The sequence below is a fragment of the Pleurodeles waltl genome, chromosome 5 (genome assembly GCF_031143425.1).
Source record: "Pleurodeles waltl isolate 20211129_DDA chromosome 5, aPleWal1.hap1.20221129, whole genome shotgun sequence".
NCBI lineage: Eukaryota > Metazoa > Chordata > Amphibia > Caudata > Salamandridae > Pleurodeles > Pleurodeles waltl.
This window is the reverse complement of record NC_090444.1, coordinates 734,423,805-734,440,200: the sequence shown is the minus strand read 5'-3', so window position 1 is coordinate 734,440,200 and position 16,396 is coordinate 734,423,805. Positions and strand designations below refer to the sequence as shown.

At 44.5% G+C, this 16,396-nt stretch overlaps 1 protein-coding gene across 4 annotated transcripts in view; it reads right to left on the bottom strand.

Annotated features, from left to right (window-relative positions):
- Positions 1–16,396, bottom strand: part of BIRC6 (baculoviral IAP repeat containing 6) — a 1,722,273-nt gene that overhangs the window by 699,730 nt on the left and 1,006,147 nt on the right. For all 4 annotated transcript variants that reach the window (XM_069234691.1, XM_069234693.1, XM_069234692.1 and 1 more), the window contains one exon: positions 3,466–3,582. In XM_069234691.1, the coding sequence (XP_069090792.1) occupies positions 3,466–3,582 (117 nt within the window). The remainder of the gene's footprint in view (positions 1–3,465; positions 3,583–16,396) is intronic.

Below are 16,396 nucleotides of genomic sequence, written 5' to 3'. Positions count from 1 at the left end.
CGGCCCCATGAATTATATGCATCTAATTTCCCGCCCCTGCTAAAAGTCAAAAAGGGATCTTAACAAATGTGGAGGAAAGCAGCATCTTTCTGACAGTTACCCCCACTGCTAACCAGGACCCCAGGGTCAGTGTTCTCTCCCCTAAATTTAGTTGGCAAGTAACTTTTACACCCCACAATCTGCATATTGGTGCACCCATGTACGTCCCTAGTGTATGGTACTTAGGTACCCGGGGCACTGGAACACCAGGGGTCCCCCATGGGAAGCAGCATGTATTGTGCCACCCATGGGGGCCCATGCAAACTGTGACTACAGGCCTGGTATTGAAGCCCGTGTGAGATGGTGCGTGCACCTTTCACCTCAGATATAAGGTTTACCCTAAAAGTCACCCCTAAGGTAGGTCCTTCAGTCCAAGGACAGGGTGCATGTTTCTAAGTGTGAGAGTAACCCTGCATGAGCACAGGGGCCTCTACAAACCCCAGACTTCATCTTCTGTGCTTTTTGAGAGTAGGGAAGCAATCATAAGGTATGAGGTGGATACTGGTCAACACAAGTGGTACATCTACAGAATGGCTTCTCGGAAACTAGGCATGTTTGGTATCAAACATGTTGGAATCATGCAACTACACCAATTCCAGTGCTAGCTGCATGATTCCATGTACTTTGGGGCTTCTCCAGGGGATTTCCCACATCTGCCTGTACAGTCTTCGAGGGTTTGCATGCTAGCCCGTGCTACTGCCAACCCCAACAATGTTCTGCCCTTCTGCTGCTGAGCCTAACTCGTGAAGAAAGGATTTACAGTAGAGGATAGGAGTTACTGTAGGGAGCTGGCTAAGTTTATGGTGTACACCTATGGTGTGGCACCTTATACTGAGTCCAGGATCCTACATTGGTGGCAGTGGTGGGATCTTCTACAGCTCCTGGACCCCGCAGCTGGACTTCAGCTTCCATCGACTTGCAGAAACTTCACCTTCATGAGGGTGGGCATTGCCACCCGCACCACCTGGGCACTTCCAATGTTGTTGGACTCTGTCCCTTTCCTTTGCAGGTCCTCCACTTCCGAAATCCGTCCCTAGGTTCAACTGGCCTGGTCCACGGGTTGTGACAGCAGTAGGACAATCGAAGGCATACACAATCTTCAGCGGGAGCCCTTTCTCCCCTCTGCATCCAGGTCCCAGGTGTAGGTACTCCTATCCTCTGAGCATCCTGGTATGGAGGCACTTTCCATCCATCCTCTTGCCTGCTGGTTTCCCCAGGATCCACTGGGAAGGGGCCTGAATTGCACAAACTCCAACCACTACTCTCCGTTAGTCTATGGGACAACTGGGTGAGTAACTACCTTACTTCTGGTTGCTGGGGCCACTTACTGTACTTACATCTGGTGTTCCTGCAGGAAATATAGTTTTGTCCAATTTGTAGGTTTCTGGCTCAGTATATGGCTTACACTTGTAGGTGTAGTGCAGGCTAAGGGTCGCCTGTACTGAGTCCAGGTAACCCTTGGTGATAGTGTAAGAGGTTCTAGATAACCAGTGCATTAGGGCTGTAAGGCCTGCTAGAGAGGTGACTTACCTATGCCACAGGCAGTGGTTGGTGGGCACGGCACCCTGGAAGAGGTGCCATGTCGATTTCAACTTTTCTCCCCACCAGCACACACAATCTGCAATGGCAGTGTGCATGTGCTTGGGAAGCTATGCCTTGGGGTGGCACAATACAGGCTGCAGCCCTTAGGGACCCTCCCGGGTCAAAGAGCCCTTGATACCACTTAGTACCTTTTACAAGGAAGTTAGCTGTATGCCAGTGGTGTGCCAATTGTGGAAACAATGGTACAGTTTAGGGAAAGAACACTGGTGCTGGGGCCTGGTTAGTAGGATCCCAGCACACACTCAGCCAAGACGGCATAAATATCAGGCAAAAATTGGTGGGTAACCATACAAAAAGGGGCACTTTACTACACATGCCTCTTTTGGAGTGTAGTTACATCTTTCAGTGATGAGATTTAAAGGTAGTCTTGTGTAGTTTGTCTGTTGGTGCATTTCAATACCACAGTGTTACAATAAGAGGCAGGGGGGTTCAACACAAACTTAAGAAATGGAGACAAGATGGAGCCTTGCAGTACACAAAAGGAAACCTGACTGAGCTTGGAAGTGAAGTTCCTAACTTGACTAGATGCGAACAGCCAGGTAGGAAAGACCTGAACCAACAGAGGACTGAGCCTTTGAGGCCCATTCTTTGTCCAGGAATTTTGAGGCAGATGGCTGTGGCCACCTCAAATCTGGACTGAACATGGTAGACTCTATTGTTGCTGTCAAAGTGGTTGCTTTGTTCAGTCACAAGCCCTAAAAGTGATCAAACAGCAACATTAAAATGTATCAAAAAAACAATAACAATGATGTAGAAAACCAGCATTGTCCAATCACATGGCCCCAGAACATAATATGAGAGCATACATCTGAGCTACCAATCGCAAGAATAATCTGCAATACGGCTTAGGTAAATGTGTCACACATTTTCTTGAGATTAACAAAAAGCAAGATACAAGGAGGTCAAGAGTTAAGGACAGCACAAAGATGGCGTCTTTGAAGTGCAGAGTGAAACAACCAAAGTGCAAGCTGGGAATTTAGTCCAGGCAGAGGCCTGACTAGAAAGGAAGGAAAGGAACTGACAAAATATTGGGTATATACTCTTTCTACAAAAACCTCAAGGGTGAGAATGATAGCCCAACTAAAACAAATGAATTAGAAAGCACATTAAATAATACCAATACTGTTCAATAAAGCTTTAGGAAAGTTACAGGGATATGGGTGTAAAATATTTGGACCCATTGCTTTGAGTCTTATGGACCACTATGCCCAGAAATTTGGCAAAACCGCAGCCAAGCAGCAGGCTAGGTTCTGAACTTATAATTCTCAAGGACTCAATATGTCTCAGGATGCTCATCTGCAAGCAAGCTGGTTTAATCCAAGACAGCCTTGGGTGAAAATAGGCACAGCGAGCAAACCAAACATGTGCTAAAGATTAGTTTTAGGCATTGCAAGCAGGATATGTTGGGAGGGATGCAGAGAAGGATGACAACTGGGACTTGAATATATTAAGAGGTAGACTTCCAAACCAAAACTAGATGCAAGCAACCCGTCAGTGGGATTTGTGATGTAATCCAAGTAAGGTTTGAGGGCACCACAAATCTTGAACATGGTAAATTCATCAGTAAGTGTGCCCCTATAAGAGCTATGAGCATCATACTGGGCCACACAGGTCCAATATATTTTATAGTTTCTTTTGAAGGGAGGCAGAGGGAATTATCATTTCTGCTTTACAAGTAGGATTTAACTGATTTATGAATTTGGTTTTAACGTTCAAATCATCCTGACTTGTATTGTGCACACTTCTGAGGATGGTAACCAACTGTGTTACTATAATAATGCTTTTCCTACTCCAGTCGGCTAACTACACAAGTCATTTACTTACATGTTGGAAATGTATTTGTTAAAGCCTGTAAAATAGAATCTGCCTCCAAAGTAGACATCATCTTTAACATCAATTCTGCTTGTTGTTCAAGACCAACTTCTAGGCGAGCATCCAAAGCTGTAGTAAAGAGTAAACATTATTAGCAAAAAACAAAAGAAAATGAAGGAGTCTAATCTGCATAAAACATTAAAAAAACAAACTGCATTCATACACTGCACAAGATCAATTTCTGTGGCCACTTCAAGGCCCTAATATCTTAAACGATTTTCTGACTTCTAGAAGAAAAACAGTAAGAGCTTTACAGTCCTTTAAGAAAAATGGTGAAATAATACTTCATAATAGCTTGCGCGCAGGAACCACTACAAAGGGCATTTAAGGCTAAACTCTTAGAACCCAAACTGAGTGAACTACTTAAGCTAAAATGGCAGACTGGGAGGATAACCTAATAAAAGCAACATAAATCAAATGTGCTAAGGTGCAGTAAGGATAAACTGCTTACCTGTAATCGTTGTTCTCCTTTAGGGCAATCCTCATCAAAGTCTTAAGCACTGAACAGTCCTGCCCATGTACGGGGACACAGAGGGAGGGGGGTGGTAAAGTGTGCGTACAGAGATATATGGAAAATGTCACTTACCCAGTGTACATCTGTTCGTGGCATTAGTCGCTGCAGATTCACATGCTGTGCACATCCCGCCATCTGGTGTTGGGCTTGGAGTGTTACAAGTTGTTTTTCTTCGAAGAAGTCTTTGAGTCACGAGACCGAGGGACTCCTCCCATTTCGGCTCCATTGCGCATGGGCGTTGTTGGAAAATGGGTTATTGGTAGGGCAGGTAGGTACCTACACCTAGCAACAAGCCACTAACCTCCACATAGGTACAGTTAGGTCTCAGTAAATTAATCCCAGCTCAACCCTTGGTAGCTTGGCAATGAGCGTCAAGGCTTAACTTAGGAGACAAAGGGCCTGATTACAACTTTGGAGGACGGTGTTAAACCGTCCCAAAAGTGGCGGATATACCACCTACCGTATTACGAGTCCATTATATCCTATGGAACTCGTAATACGGTAGGTGGTATGTCTGTCACTTTTGGGACGGTTTAACACCGTCCTCCAAAGTTGTAATCAGGCCCAAAGTGTAAAGCATTCAAATATCACAAAACAGTAATTAAATAAAACACAGGAAACAGTTTAAAAATCCAAAACCAATTTATAAAAATAGTTTATATTTTTATCTTTAAAATGACACAAAAACGATTAAAATCGGTTCAGGGGAACCGGAGATATGAATTTTTAAAGAATTATTACTTTTCTAGCGCTTAGAAACAAAAAGCGCCAATCGGGTCATCTGGTTGCACCTCGACCGGGGCAAAGTCAACTTTCAGGCCGACCGCAATGGAGCCCTGCTCGGCTACAGGTCGCGGGAGGCCTCGGTTAAAAAGTTACCTTCTGACTTAGTCTTTATTTTGAAGTTTTTCTTCACCGGGACGAACCTGCCAGTTGAATCCGACCTCCTGGAGCCCTTGTCCGGATACGCGATGTGGGTTTCCTCGGTGGAGACTTTTACCTTCGGACTTAGTCGTTTTTTCGAGATGAAAATCCTTCGACCGGGGTAAACCTGGATCTTGATCCGACGTCCATGGAGCCCTTCTCGGATACGATGGCTGGGAGGTCCCGGTCAACTTTTTACGTTCAGACTTAGTCTCTTTTTTGGATGTTTTTCTTTACCGGGACGAACCACGAAGTCAGGCCGGGTAGCGGTTGAGGCAAGCCGGCTAGAATTTCCGCGGCGGGTCGGTCCCTCTCTGGAGCTTTTTTCCAAAAATTCTCAAATCTTTTCCGAACTTCTGGGGCTTCACCCAGATGTTCTTTTAAGGTTCTTTTGGGGTCCACAGCTCACCCCAAGGGTCCAGAAGTTCTGAGTTGGTCCTTGGGGGGTGCGGACTTCAACTCCCAGAATGCACCTGGCGCAAACTCCTTTTTGGCCACTGGACAGTGGTCAGCTGGTCGCTTTCTTCAGGAGTTGGTGCAAGGGACTCTGGTTTAGCAATTTTTCACCTGTAGCAAACCGGGAGTCCCTCCTTGAACCAGTTGAAGCCAGGCAAAGTCCTTCTTGTGGTGAAGCCCAAGTGTGCAGCTGGTGCAGTCCTTCTGAGTGCAGGGTCCAGGTGCAGGCCAGGGGTCCAGCAGGGCAGTCCTTCTTCTTCTTTAGTTCCTTTCTTGTTGAATTCTGGAGGGGATCTGAGGTGTGGGTGCAGGTCTGCCAGTTTTAACCTTGCTCCTGGGTGAAAAGCAGGGGGGCCCTGGTTCTCCAATCAGGGACAGGGTCGTCCCCCTGTGATGACCACTTCCTGGGAAGTGTGGCAAAAATCCATCCCAGAAGGCAACAGTCTCTAAAAATCCAACATGGATGAATCTGATTTTTGGAGGTTACATCTGGCTGAGCCCACCCACTGGTGTGGCTAAAAATCATAAACACACCCCTCTCCTGCCCTCTCCTAATCTAATCAAGGGGGCACCTAGCTGTCTGGGGTTGCAGGATGTGGGGGTGTTGCTGGGTGCTGCAAATGTCCTTCTCTGCCTTTGAAGACCAGTTTGGCAGCCCTCCCCCTTCCTGCCTCACCATCTGCTGAGGGGAGATTCTCTCCCCCAAGCACATTCCTTTGTGTGAAGCCTGGCCACTTCACACCTCATCAAGGCAGCCTGGCAGAAGTTGCTGCAGGCTGGCCAATCAGAGCACAGCAGCAAAAACAATGCAGAGCTGAAATTGGTAACTTTTTAGGTAAAGTCTAAACTTTTTACCTGAACTAGTTATATTAAATCCAACAACTGGAAGTTGTAGGATTTATTACAACAATTAATTTGATACCAAATTCTTGGTATGCAACATTTAAGGAGACTTTAAAATTTAAAATAAAGTCTGCCCATTCTAGCCTATGAAGGCCATTTACTTCAATGACGGAAAAACGAATTTGGCTGTTTTTACCTCACCAGGGCTTATAAATCTATTTTTATAAAGTCCCTGCTTATAGTTACATGGCACCCAGCGCTAGGGGCACATAGGGCACACCTTAGGGGTGACTTATATGTAAAAATAAGGTAGTTTAAGACTTTGGAAGTACCTTTAATTCCAAAGTCGAATTTGCATATAACTTTAATTTAAAAGCAGCCAGCAAGGCAGGCTTGCTTTTAAAATGACACTGGGCACCTCAGCAGTGCACCTAGGTGTGCACCACCTATGCTGTGGCCCCTAAACCTACATGCCCTACCATATACTAGGGACTTATAGGTAGGTTAACTTAGCCAATTATAATTAGCCTAATTTGCATATCCATTTTACACAGAGCACAGGCCCTGGGACTGGTTAGCAGTACCCAGGGCACCATCAAAGTCAGGAAAACACCAGCAAAAAGAGGAAAAATGGGGGCAAAAAGTTATGGGGCCTCTGCAATCAGCCCTGTTTTCTCACAGGTGTCGACTCCATCTTAGATTGTTTTCCCCCGCAGAGGGTGAGGTAGGAGTTGTGTATGCTAGTAATAGTGCCCATGCAATGGAGTAATGTACATAATGTAGTTTAAAGTAATATATTTACAAATATACATATGTTCAAGATCAACTTCTAAACGGATACAGGCTCCCGGGGAGGCGGGTGGGCGCATGTGAATCTGCAGCGACTAATGCCACAAACAGATGTACACTGGGTAAGTGACATTTTCCGTTTGATGGCACGTGTAGCTGCAGATACACATGCTGTGCATAGACTAGTAAGCAGTTATCTCCCCAAAAGCGGTGGTTCAGCCTGTAGGAGTTGAAGTTGTTTGAAACAATGTTCGTAGTACTGCTTGGCCTACTGTGGCTTGTTGTGCTGTTAGCACATCTACACAGTAGTGTTTGGTAAATGTATGAGGCGTAGACCATGTAGCTGCCTTACATATTTCGGTCATTGGAATATTTCCTAGAAAGGCCATGGTAGCACCTTTCTTTCTAGTTGAGTGTGCCTTTGGTGTAATAGGCAGATCTCTTTTTGCTTTAAGATAATAGGTTTGAATGCACTTAACTATCCATCTAGCAATGCCTTGTTTAGAAATTGGATTTCCTGTATGAGGTTTTTGGAAAGCAATAAATAATTGTTTTGTTTTTCGAATTAGTTTTGTTCTGTCAATTTAGTACATTAACGCTCTTTTGATGTCTAATGTATGTAGTGCTCTTTCAGCTACAGAGTCTGGCTGTGGGAAGAACACTGGTAATTCTACTGTTTGATTTAAGTGGAACGGTGATATGACTTTTGGTAAAAATTTAGGATTTGTCTGTAGAACTACTTTATGCTTGTGTATTTGAATAAATGGTTCTTGGATGGTAAATGCTTGAATCTCACTTACTCTTCTTAAAGATGTGATGGCAATTAAAAATGCAACTTTCCATGTTAAGTATTGCATTTCACAAGAGTGCATGGGCTCAAAAGGTGGAGCCATGAGTCGTGTTAAGACAATGTTGAGGTTCCATGAAGGAACTGGTGGTGTTCTTGGTGGTATAATTCTCTTTAGACCTTCCATAAATGCTTTTATGACTGGTATCCTAAATAGAGAAGTTGAGTGCGTAATTTGCAGGTAAGCTGAAATTGCTGTAAGATGTATCTTAATGGAAGAAAAAGCTAGCTTTGACTTTTGCAAATGTAGTAAGTATCCTACGATGTCTTTGGCAGATGCGTGTAAGGGTTGAATTTGATTATTATGGCAGTAATAAACAAATCTTTTCCACTTATTTGCATAGCAATGTCTAGTGGTAGGTTTCCTAGCTTGTTTTATGACCTCCATAAATTCATGTGTAAGGTCTAAGTGTCCGAACTCTAGGACTTCAGGAACCAGATTGCTAGATTCAGCGATGCTGGATTTGGGTGTCTGATCTGTTGTTTGTGTTGCGTTAACAGATCTGGTACGTTTGGTAGTTTGACATGGGGCACTACTGAGAGGTCTAGTAGTGTTGTGTACCAAGGTTGTCTTGTCCATGTTGGTGCTATTAGTATGAGTTTGAGTTTGTTTTGACTCAACTTGTTTACTAGATATGGAAGAAGTGGGAGAGGGGGAAAAGCGTAAGCAAATATCCCTGACCAACTCATCCATAACGCATTGCCCTGAGACTGATCTTGTGGGTACCTGGATGCGAAGTTTTGGCATTTTGGGGTTTCCTTTGTTGCAAATAGATCTATTTGTGGTGTTCCCCAACTCTGGAAGTAAGTATTTAGTATTTGGGGGTGAATCTCCCATTCGTGAATATGTTGGTGATCCCGAGAGAGATTGTCTGCTAACTAATTCTGAATTCCTGGAATAAATTGTGCTATTAGGCGAATGTGGTTGTGAATCACCCAATGCCATATTCTTTGTGCCAGGAGACACAACTGTGTTGAGTGTGTCCCTCCCTGTTTGTTTAGGTAATACATCGTTGTCATGTTGTCTGTCTTGACAAGAATGTGTTTGTGGCTTATTATGGGTTGAAATGCTTTCAGCGCTAGAAATACTGCCAATAGTTCTAAGTGATTTATGTGAAACTGTTTTTGGTGAGTGTCCCATTGTCCTTGGATGCTGTATTGATTGACGTGTGCTCCCCACCCTATCATGGAGGCATCTGTCGTTATTACATATTGTGGCACTGGGTCTTGCAAAGGCAACCCTTTGTTTAAATTTATACTGTTCCACCATTGAAGCGAGGTGTATGTTTGGCGGTCTACCAACACCAGATCTAGAAGTTGACCCTGTGCCTGTGACCACTGGGATGCTAGGCACTGTTGTAAGGGCCGCATGTGCAACCTTGCGTTTGGGAAAATGGCTATGCATGAGGACATCATGCCTAGGAGTTTCATCACCATTTTGACTTGTATTTTTTGTTTTGGATACATGGCCTGTATTACATTGTGAAATGCCTGAACCCTTTGTGGACTTGGAGTGGCAATCCCTTTTGCTGTGTTGATTGTCGCCCCTAAGTATTGCTGTGTTTGACACGGTATAAGGTGTGACTTTGTGTAGTTGATTGAGAAACCTAATTTGTGGAGGGTTTCTATGACATACTTTGTGTGTTGTGAACATTTTTCTAGCGTGTTGGTTTTGATTAACCAATCGTCTAGGTACGGGAACACATGTATTTGCTGCCTTCTGATATGTGCAGCTACGACTGCCAGGCACTTTGTAAAAACTCTTGGTGCAGTTGTTATTCCGAATGGCAACACCTTGAATTGGTAATGTATCCCTTGGAATACAAACCTTAAGTACTTTCTGTGTGAAGGATTTATCGGTATATGGAAATATGCATCCTTTAGATCTAGTGTTGTCATTTAGTCTTGTTGTTTGAGTAGTGGAATTACGTCTTGTAATGTCACCATGTGAAAGTGATCTGATTTGATGTAGGTATTTAATGTTCGGAGATCTAATATAGGTCTCAGAGTTTTGTCTTTTTTGGGTATGAGAAAGTACAGAGAGTAAACTCCTGTTCCTTTCTGGTGTTTTGGTACTAATTCTATTGCTTCTTTTAGTAGCATTGCCTGAACCTCTAGTCCTAGAAGTTCTATATTTTGTTTTGACATATTGTGTGTTTTCGGTGGGACTTTTGGAGGGAATTTGAGAAATTCTATGCAATAACCATGCTGGATAATTGCTAGGACCCAAGTGTCTGTTGTTATTTCCTCCCAATGTTTGTAAAATTTGGTTAGTCTCCCCCCCACAGATGTTATGTGTTGGGGATGTGTGACTTGGAAGTCTCTGTTTGTTTTGAGGAGTTTTGGGACTTTGGAAGTTTCCTCTATTCTTTTGGAATTGTCCCCCTCTATATTGTCCCCGAAACCTTCCCCGCTGATACTGGCTCTGGTAAGTGGGTCTTGTCTGTGAGGTTGTGGGTTCTGTGCTTTGCCCTCGAAACCCCCCTCTAAACTGTGTTTTTCGAAATGTGCCTCTGCCCTGTGGGGAGTCGAGTGCGCCCATGGCTTTGGCTGTGTCAGTGTCTTTTTTAAGTTTTTCGATCGCAGTGTCCACCTCCGGCCCAAACAACTGCTGTCCGTTGAATTGCATATTCAGCACAGCTTGCTGTATTTCTTGTTTAGATCCTGATGTACGCAGCCATGCATGTCTCCTTATTGTTACTGCTGTGTTGACAGTTCTGGCAGCTGTGTCTGCAGCATCCATTGCTGACCGTATCTGATTGTTGGAGATACTCTGTCCTTCTTCTACTACTTGCTGCGCTCTCTTTTGGAACTCCTTGGGCAAATGTTCTATAAAGTGTTGCATTTCGTCCCAATGGGCCCTATCGTATCTGGCCAACAAAGCCTGTGAATTGGCAATACGCCACTGGCTTGCTGCCTGTGCCGCCACCCTTTTGCCTGCTGCGTCGAATTTTCTACTTGCTTTATCTGGAGGTGGTGCATCTCCTGAAGTATGTGAGTTCGCTCTTTTGCGCACAGCCCCTACTACAACTGAGTCCGGTGTTAGCTGTTGTGTGATGTACACGGGGTCTGTTGGTGGCGGTTTATATTTTTTCTCCACTCTTGGAGTAATGGCCCTTCCTTTTACAGGCTCTTCAAACACTTGTTTGGAGTGTTTTAGCATTCCGGGTAGCATAGGAAGACTTTGATACTGGCTGTGTGTGGACGACAGTGTGTTAAAAAGAAAGTCGTCTTCAATGGGCTCAGCATGCAAGCTGACATTATGAAATGCTGCTGCTCTCGACACCACCTGTGCGTAGGCTGTACTATCCTCTGGTGGCGACGGTCTAGCTGGATAACATTCAGGACTATTATCTGACACTGGTGCGTCATAAAGGTCCCATGCGTCAGGGTCATCTTGACTCATTCCTGTATGAGTTGGGGATTGCATCATTGGTGGAGTGGCTACCGGTGATGGTTGCGGAGAGCATTGTGGAGATGGAGGCGGGGTTACTTGTTTAGCCACCTTTGCCTGTGGCTGCTTGTCTTTTTCCTGAAAGGCAAGTTTGCGTTTCATTTTAATCGGAGGGAGAGTACTGATCTTCCCTGTTTCTTTTTGGATATGGAGCCTTCTTTGTGTATAGTCTGGCTCTATTGTTTCCAATTCCTGTCCAAATCTATGTCTTCATTTGTGTGGACAGTCCTTGTTCCTCAGTATAGGAACTCTTTTTCGGTTCCGAGGCCGGATGTTTCGGTATCGAAACCTTATCGGCTGCTTTTTTCGGTTCCGACGAAACCTTCTTTACTTTCGGCGTCGTGGTCTCTCGGTGCCGACCCATTTCGGTGCCGCTATCTCGGTGCCAAACCTGCTCGGAGCCACTATCTCGAGCCCGAGATTGCTGTGTGGCGGTATCTCGACCGGAGTCGGATGACTTCGCCCCCAGCATGCCCTTTTTCGGTGCCGATGATCGGTCACCTATTTTTCGGGTTAAGCCATGGCCTAGTGTTTTTTTCGTGAGTTTTGTGTTTCGACGTCTTACTCACGGTTTTCGGCGTTTCTTCGGGATCGATCTCATCCGAGTCATGGATGGAGAATGTTTCTTCCTCCTCGAAACGCTCTTGTCCTGTCGGCGCCGACGCTATTTGCAGTCTCCTTGCTCTTCGGTCTCTTAGTGTCTTCCTGGACCGAAACGCTCGACATGCTTCACAAGTATCTTCCTTGTGTTCCGGCGACAAACACAAGTTACAGACCAGATGCTGATCTGTATATGGATACTTGTTATGGCATTTTGGGCAGAAGCAGAATGGGGTCCGTTCCATCAGCCTTGAAGAGACACGTGGCCGGGCCGACCAGGCCCCGACGGGGGATCGAAAAAACCCGAAGGGCCACCGGAGCTCTTCAAAAGTCGGTGTCGATCTGTTGTAACTAACCCGATACCGAACGCAAACAATACCGACGATTTTTCCGAGATTCTAACTAACTTTCCGACCCGAAACACGGAGCGAAAAGGAACACGTCTGAACCCGATGGCGGAAAAAAAACAATCTAAGATGGAGTCGACGCCCATGCGCAATGGAGCCGAAATGGGAGGAGTCCCTCGGTCTCGTGACTCGAAAAGACTTCTTCGAAGAAAAACAACTTGTAACACTCCGAGCCCAACACCAGATGGCGGGATGTGCACAGCATGTGTATCTGCAGCTACACATGCCATCGAACATATATATATATATATATGGAAAATGTTGCCTGCCCCGTACACATCGGGTTGTGGCATGTAGTGCTGTAGATTTACATGCTTTGCATAAGTCTGCCATCTAGTTTTGGACTCGGAGTGTTACAAGTTGTTTTTTTTTCAAAGAAGGTTCTCGAGTCACGAGATCAAGTGACTTCTACTCTCGGTGATAGTGGGTGTGGGCATCAAGTTCTTTGTTAGACTGTTTTCCCACAGGATGCTGAAGTAAAGAGTGTACAGGTGATATGTAGATATATAATAAAGAAAGGAGATGTCCATGCAATATATATATATACATATTTACAATATAAAGTACTACAACGACCACAGGTTTCCGGAATCTACAGCTCTACATGCCATGAACAGATATCTACTGGGTAAGTAACATTTTATGTTCCATGGCATGTGTAGCTGTAGGCACAACATGCTTTGCATAGACTGTAAAGCAGCCTCTCCCAAAATAAGCGGTGGCTAACCTGCAGGTTTTGGAGTAGTTTAAAGCAGTGTTCTAAGCACTGCTTGTCCAACGTTTGCTTGTTGGCGAGATAAAGCATCCACTCAGTAGTTTTTAGTAAATGTGTGTGGTATAGACCATGTGGCTGCTTTACATGTCTGCAATTAGTATATTCCCTAAGAATGCCCTGGAAGCTCCTCTTTTCCTAGTGGAATGTGCTTTAGAAGGTATTGTTAACTGTCTTTAAGCTTTAAATTAGCAGGTCAGAATACGTTTTACTATCCATCTAGCTAATCCATGTTTAGAAACAGGATTACCTTTGTGAGATTGCTGAAAAGCCACAAAGAGTTGCTTAGATTTTCAGAAATATTTTTTTCTGTCTATATAGTACATGAGAGCTCTTTTAACATCAAGGGTGTGAAAAGCTCTTTCAGCAACTGAATCTGGCTGTGAAAGGAAGACTGGCAATTCCACTGACTGATTGACATAAAAAGATGCACCACTTTTAGTAGGAATTTTGGATTTGTCCTAAGAACTATTTTGTTTTTGTGAATTTGGAAGAAAAGTTCTTCCAAAGTGAATACTTGAATTTCACCAACTCTTCTTAAAGAAGTGACTGCCGCTAAGAAGGCAACCTTCTATGATAAAAACTGAAGAGGGCAAGAATGAATGGGTTCAAATGGGGGCCCATAAGTCTTGAGAGTACAATGTTAAGATTCGACAAAGGTGCTGGTGGAGTTCTAGGTGGAATAATCCTTTTAAGACACGCCATAAAAGTCTTAATAACAGGAATTCTAAACAGGGAAGTATGTTGTCTGTTTTGGAGATAAGCAGCTATTGCTGTTAAATGTATCCTGATAGAGTAGCAGTGAGATTTGCTTTTAGTACGTGTAGCAAATAAACAATATCCTGTATTGAAGCTTTAAGTGGGTTAATGTTTTTAGGCTGGCAATAATAGACAAAACGCTTCAATTTAGCCACATAACACTGCCTAGTTGTGGGTATGTGTGCCTCTTTTAGAATATTTATACATTCAGATGAAAGTTTTAAGTAGCCAAACTCCATGACTTCAGGAGCCAAATCGCCAGGTTGGGTATGCTTGGATTTGAATGTCGATTTGACCTCTCTTTTGAGTCAATAGATCTGGGCTGTTTGGTGGTTTGTGATGTGGTACTACCGACAGATCCAACAGTGTTGTGTACCAATATTGACGTGCCCACATGGGAGTTATGGGTATTATGGTGAGGGAGGTCTGTTTAATCTTTTCCATCAGAAATGGAATTAGTGGGAGAGGTGGAAAAGGGTAAGCAACGAACAAGTTACTTACCTCCCTTAATACCTTAATCTGGTAGAGACACAGACTAGCCGCAGATTCCTTATCTTGGAATTCTGCCCCAGGCGTCACACTGGATCCAGAAACTTTTCTTCAGCAGTAACTCTGCAAGTCAGTAGAGGGTGTCGAGTGACTCCGCAGTGACGTCGTCCCCCGGACATGACGTCAGCAGAGTCCATATATTCCCTCCTCCAACGTGCCAATGTGGGTTTCTTCGGTGACTTGAAGCGCAGATCAACGCGGAGCCACAGCGAAACTGGCAACGGAACAGAAAAACAGTGCAATAGTGTATATGCCAACCAGAAGAAAAAGAGATGTCTTGAGACATAGCAGAACAGTAAAACACTCAAAACCACCGCAAGCGAGACTGAAGAGTACACAGTTTGCAAGAGGAGAGGATGGATGGGTCGATAAGGAATATGCAGCTAGTCTTTGTCTCTAACAGAGAAGGTAAATAACTTGTTCATCTGATAGAGACAAGTAGCCGCAGATTCCTTACAATAAGATGCCCAAGCAATCCCAACCCATGGTGGAGGGACGCAAACAGACCACACCAGTCTCGCAAGAACAACCCGGTAACACAGGGAAAGAACCAGCCTCGAGACAGAGTGGCAAGAGAAAAACAAATGACTGAAATTAGACAAGTGAACTGCAATTCCTCTGGGGAAAAGCGAAGGCATGGCTAGGAAGGAAAAACCTCCACCAGAGGCGAGGCAGGAACCACACCTCTAGGGGAGGTACACTGTGAACAAACCAGCAGTATAAGGAAAGGTAATCCTGTAAAGGGTGTCAGAAAGACACATACACACATGTGAAATAAAATGCGTAAAAGAGTCAAAGAAGGAAGACTAGCATAACTGATATACCACAATCTCACAGGCAGAAAGAGAAAGTACTCCAGAAAGAAAAGCGAATCAAGACCGGATGGTGGGCTCAGACGGAGGAAAGAAACAGCACCTGGCCCAAAGGGGACAAGAAATTGGTGAAGACCAGGAAGGTCTTGTGCAATTGCTAAGTGTATAGAGATACACCAGGCAGGGGCAAGGTAAAAGAGCAGACGTTCCATTCTGAGCAAAAATGGAGGCCAGAAAACCTGCTGACAGGGAAACTGGAGGCAGAATAATCACGGCAAAGAACTGTGCAGTAGGAAGTACAAAGTACCACAGAAGGAGCCTACTAAAATATAAGAGCACTGGTGAGATGCGAACTCCTGGTGAGGGATAGCCTGCTACACCAAAACAGTAGACCTAGCCACCAAGCTAGAGCTTCTGAAAAACACAAAGACACCAAGTCATAGCACTCTGCAAGAAATATGATGGGAGGAAGACATGGCAGCTGAGACCCAGGAAGGTCAAAAAGGTCAAAAAGAGTGAGGGTCTGTGAATAGGTCCTGAATGACAAAAAGAAACACCCCAAAAAACAATGAAAGACAACCACGGGCCATGCCAAGGAAAAAAAAGACAGGGAACACGCAAGATGTCAAGAACACCAGCAGTAAGAAAAAAAAACACAGAACCATCCCAGAGGTAGAAGGACAGAATGGGGTGAAGAAATGAAACAGGAGTAATGGCAAGTAATAATGACCAAATAGTCAAAACCACCAGGAAAGAAACCCTAGAAGCACGCCCAGGATGAGACGAACATATGTGGGCCTCAAAATACCAAACAATGTAAGGAATACTGACAACAGGACCCAAAAGATAGAACACCTCCCATCACTATGAACAATGTAGGAGAGGGACGAACGGGCACCAAGCAAGTTGTAAACTAAACTTAGCGGAAGACAGCAATGAAAGCAGCCCACCCCCCACCTAGTGAAGTGTGTCCGGGAGGAGGTGGGGTATAGAATGTGGCCCCAGGAATGAAATCCAAGAATAAAGGATACAATGCAATACGGGAAGGCAAAAAAAAAAAAAAGGAAGCGCACTGCCTCAAGAAGAGGGAGTACGAGAAAAGAACTCAGAATATCCTGCGGAAAAGAAAGCAAAATCCCACGAACAATAGCACGGGT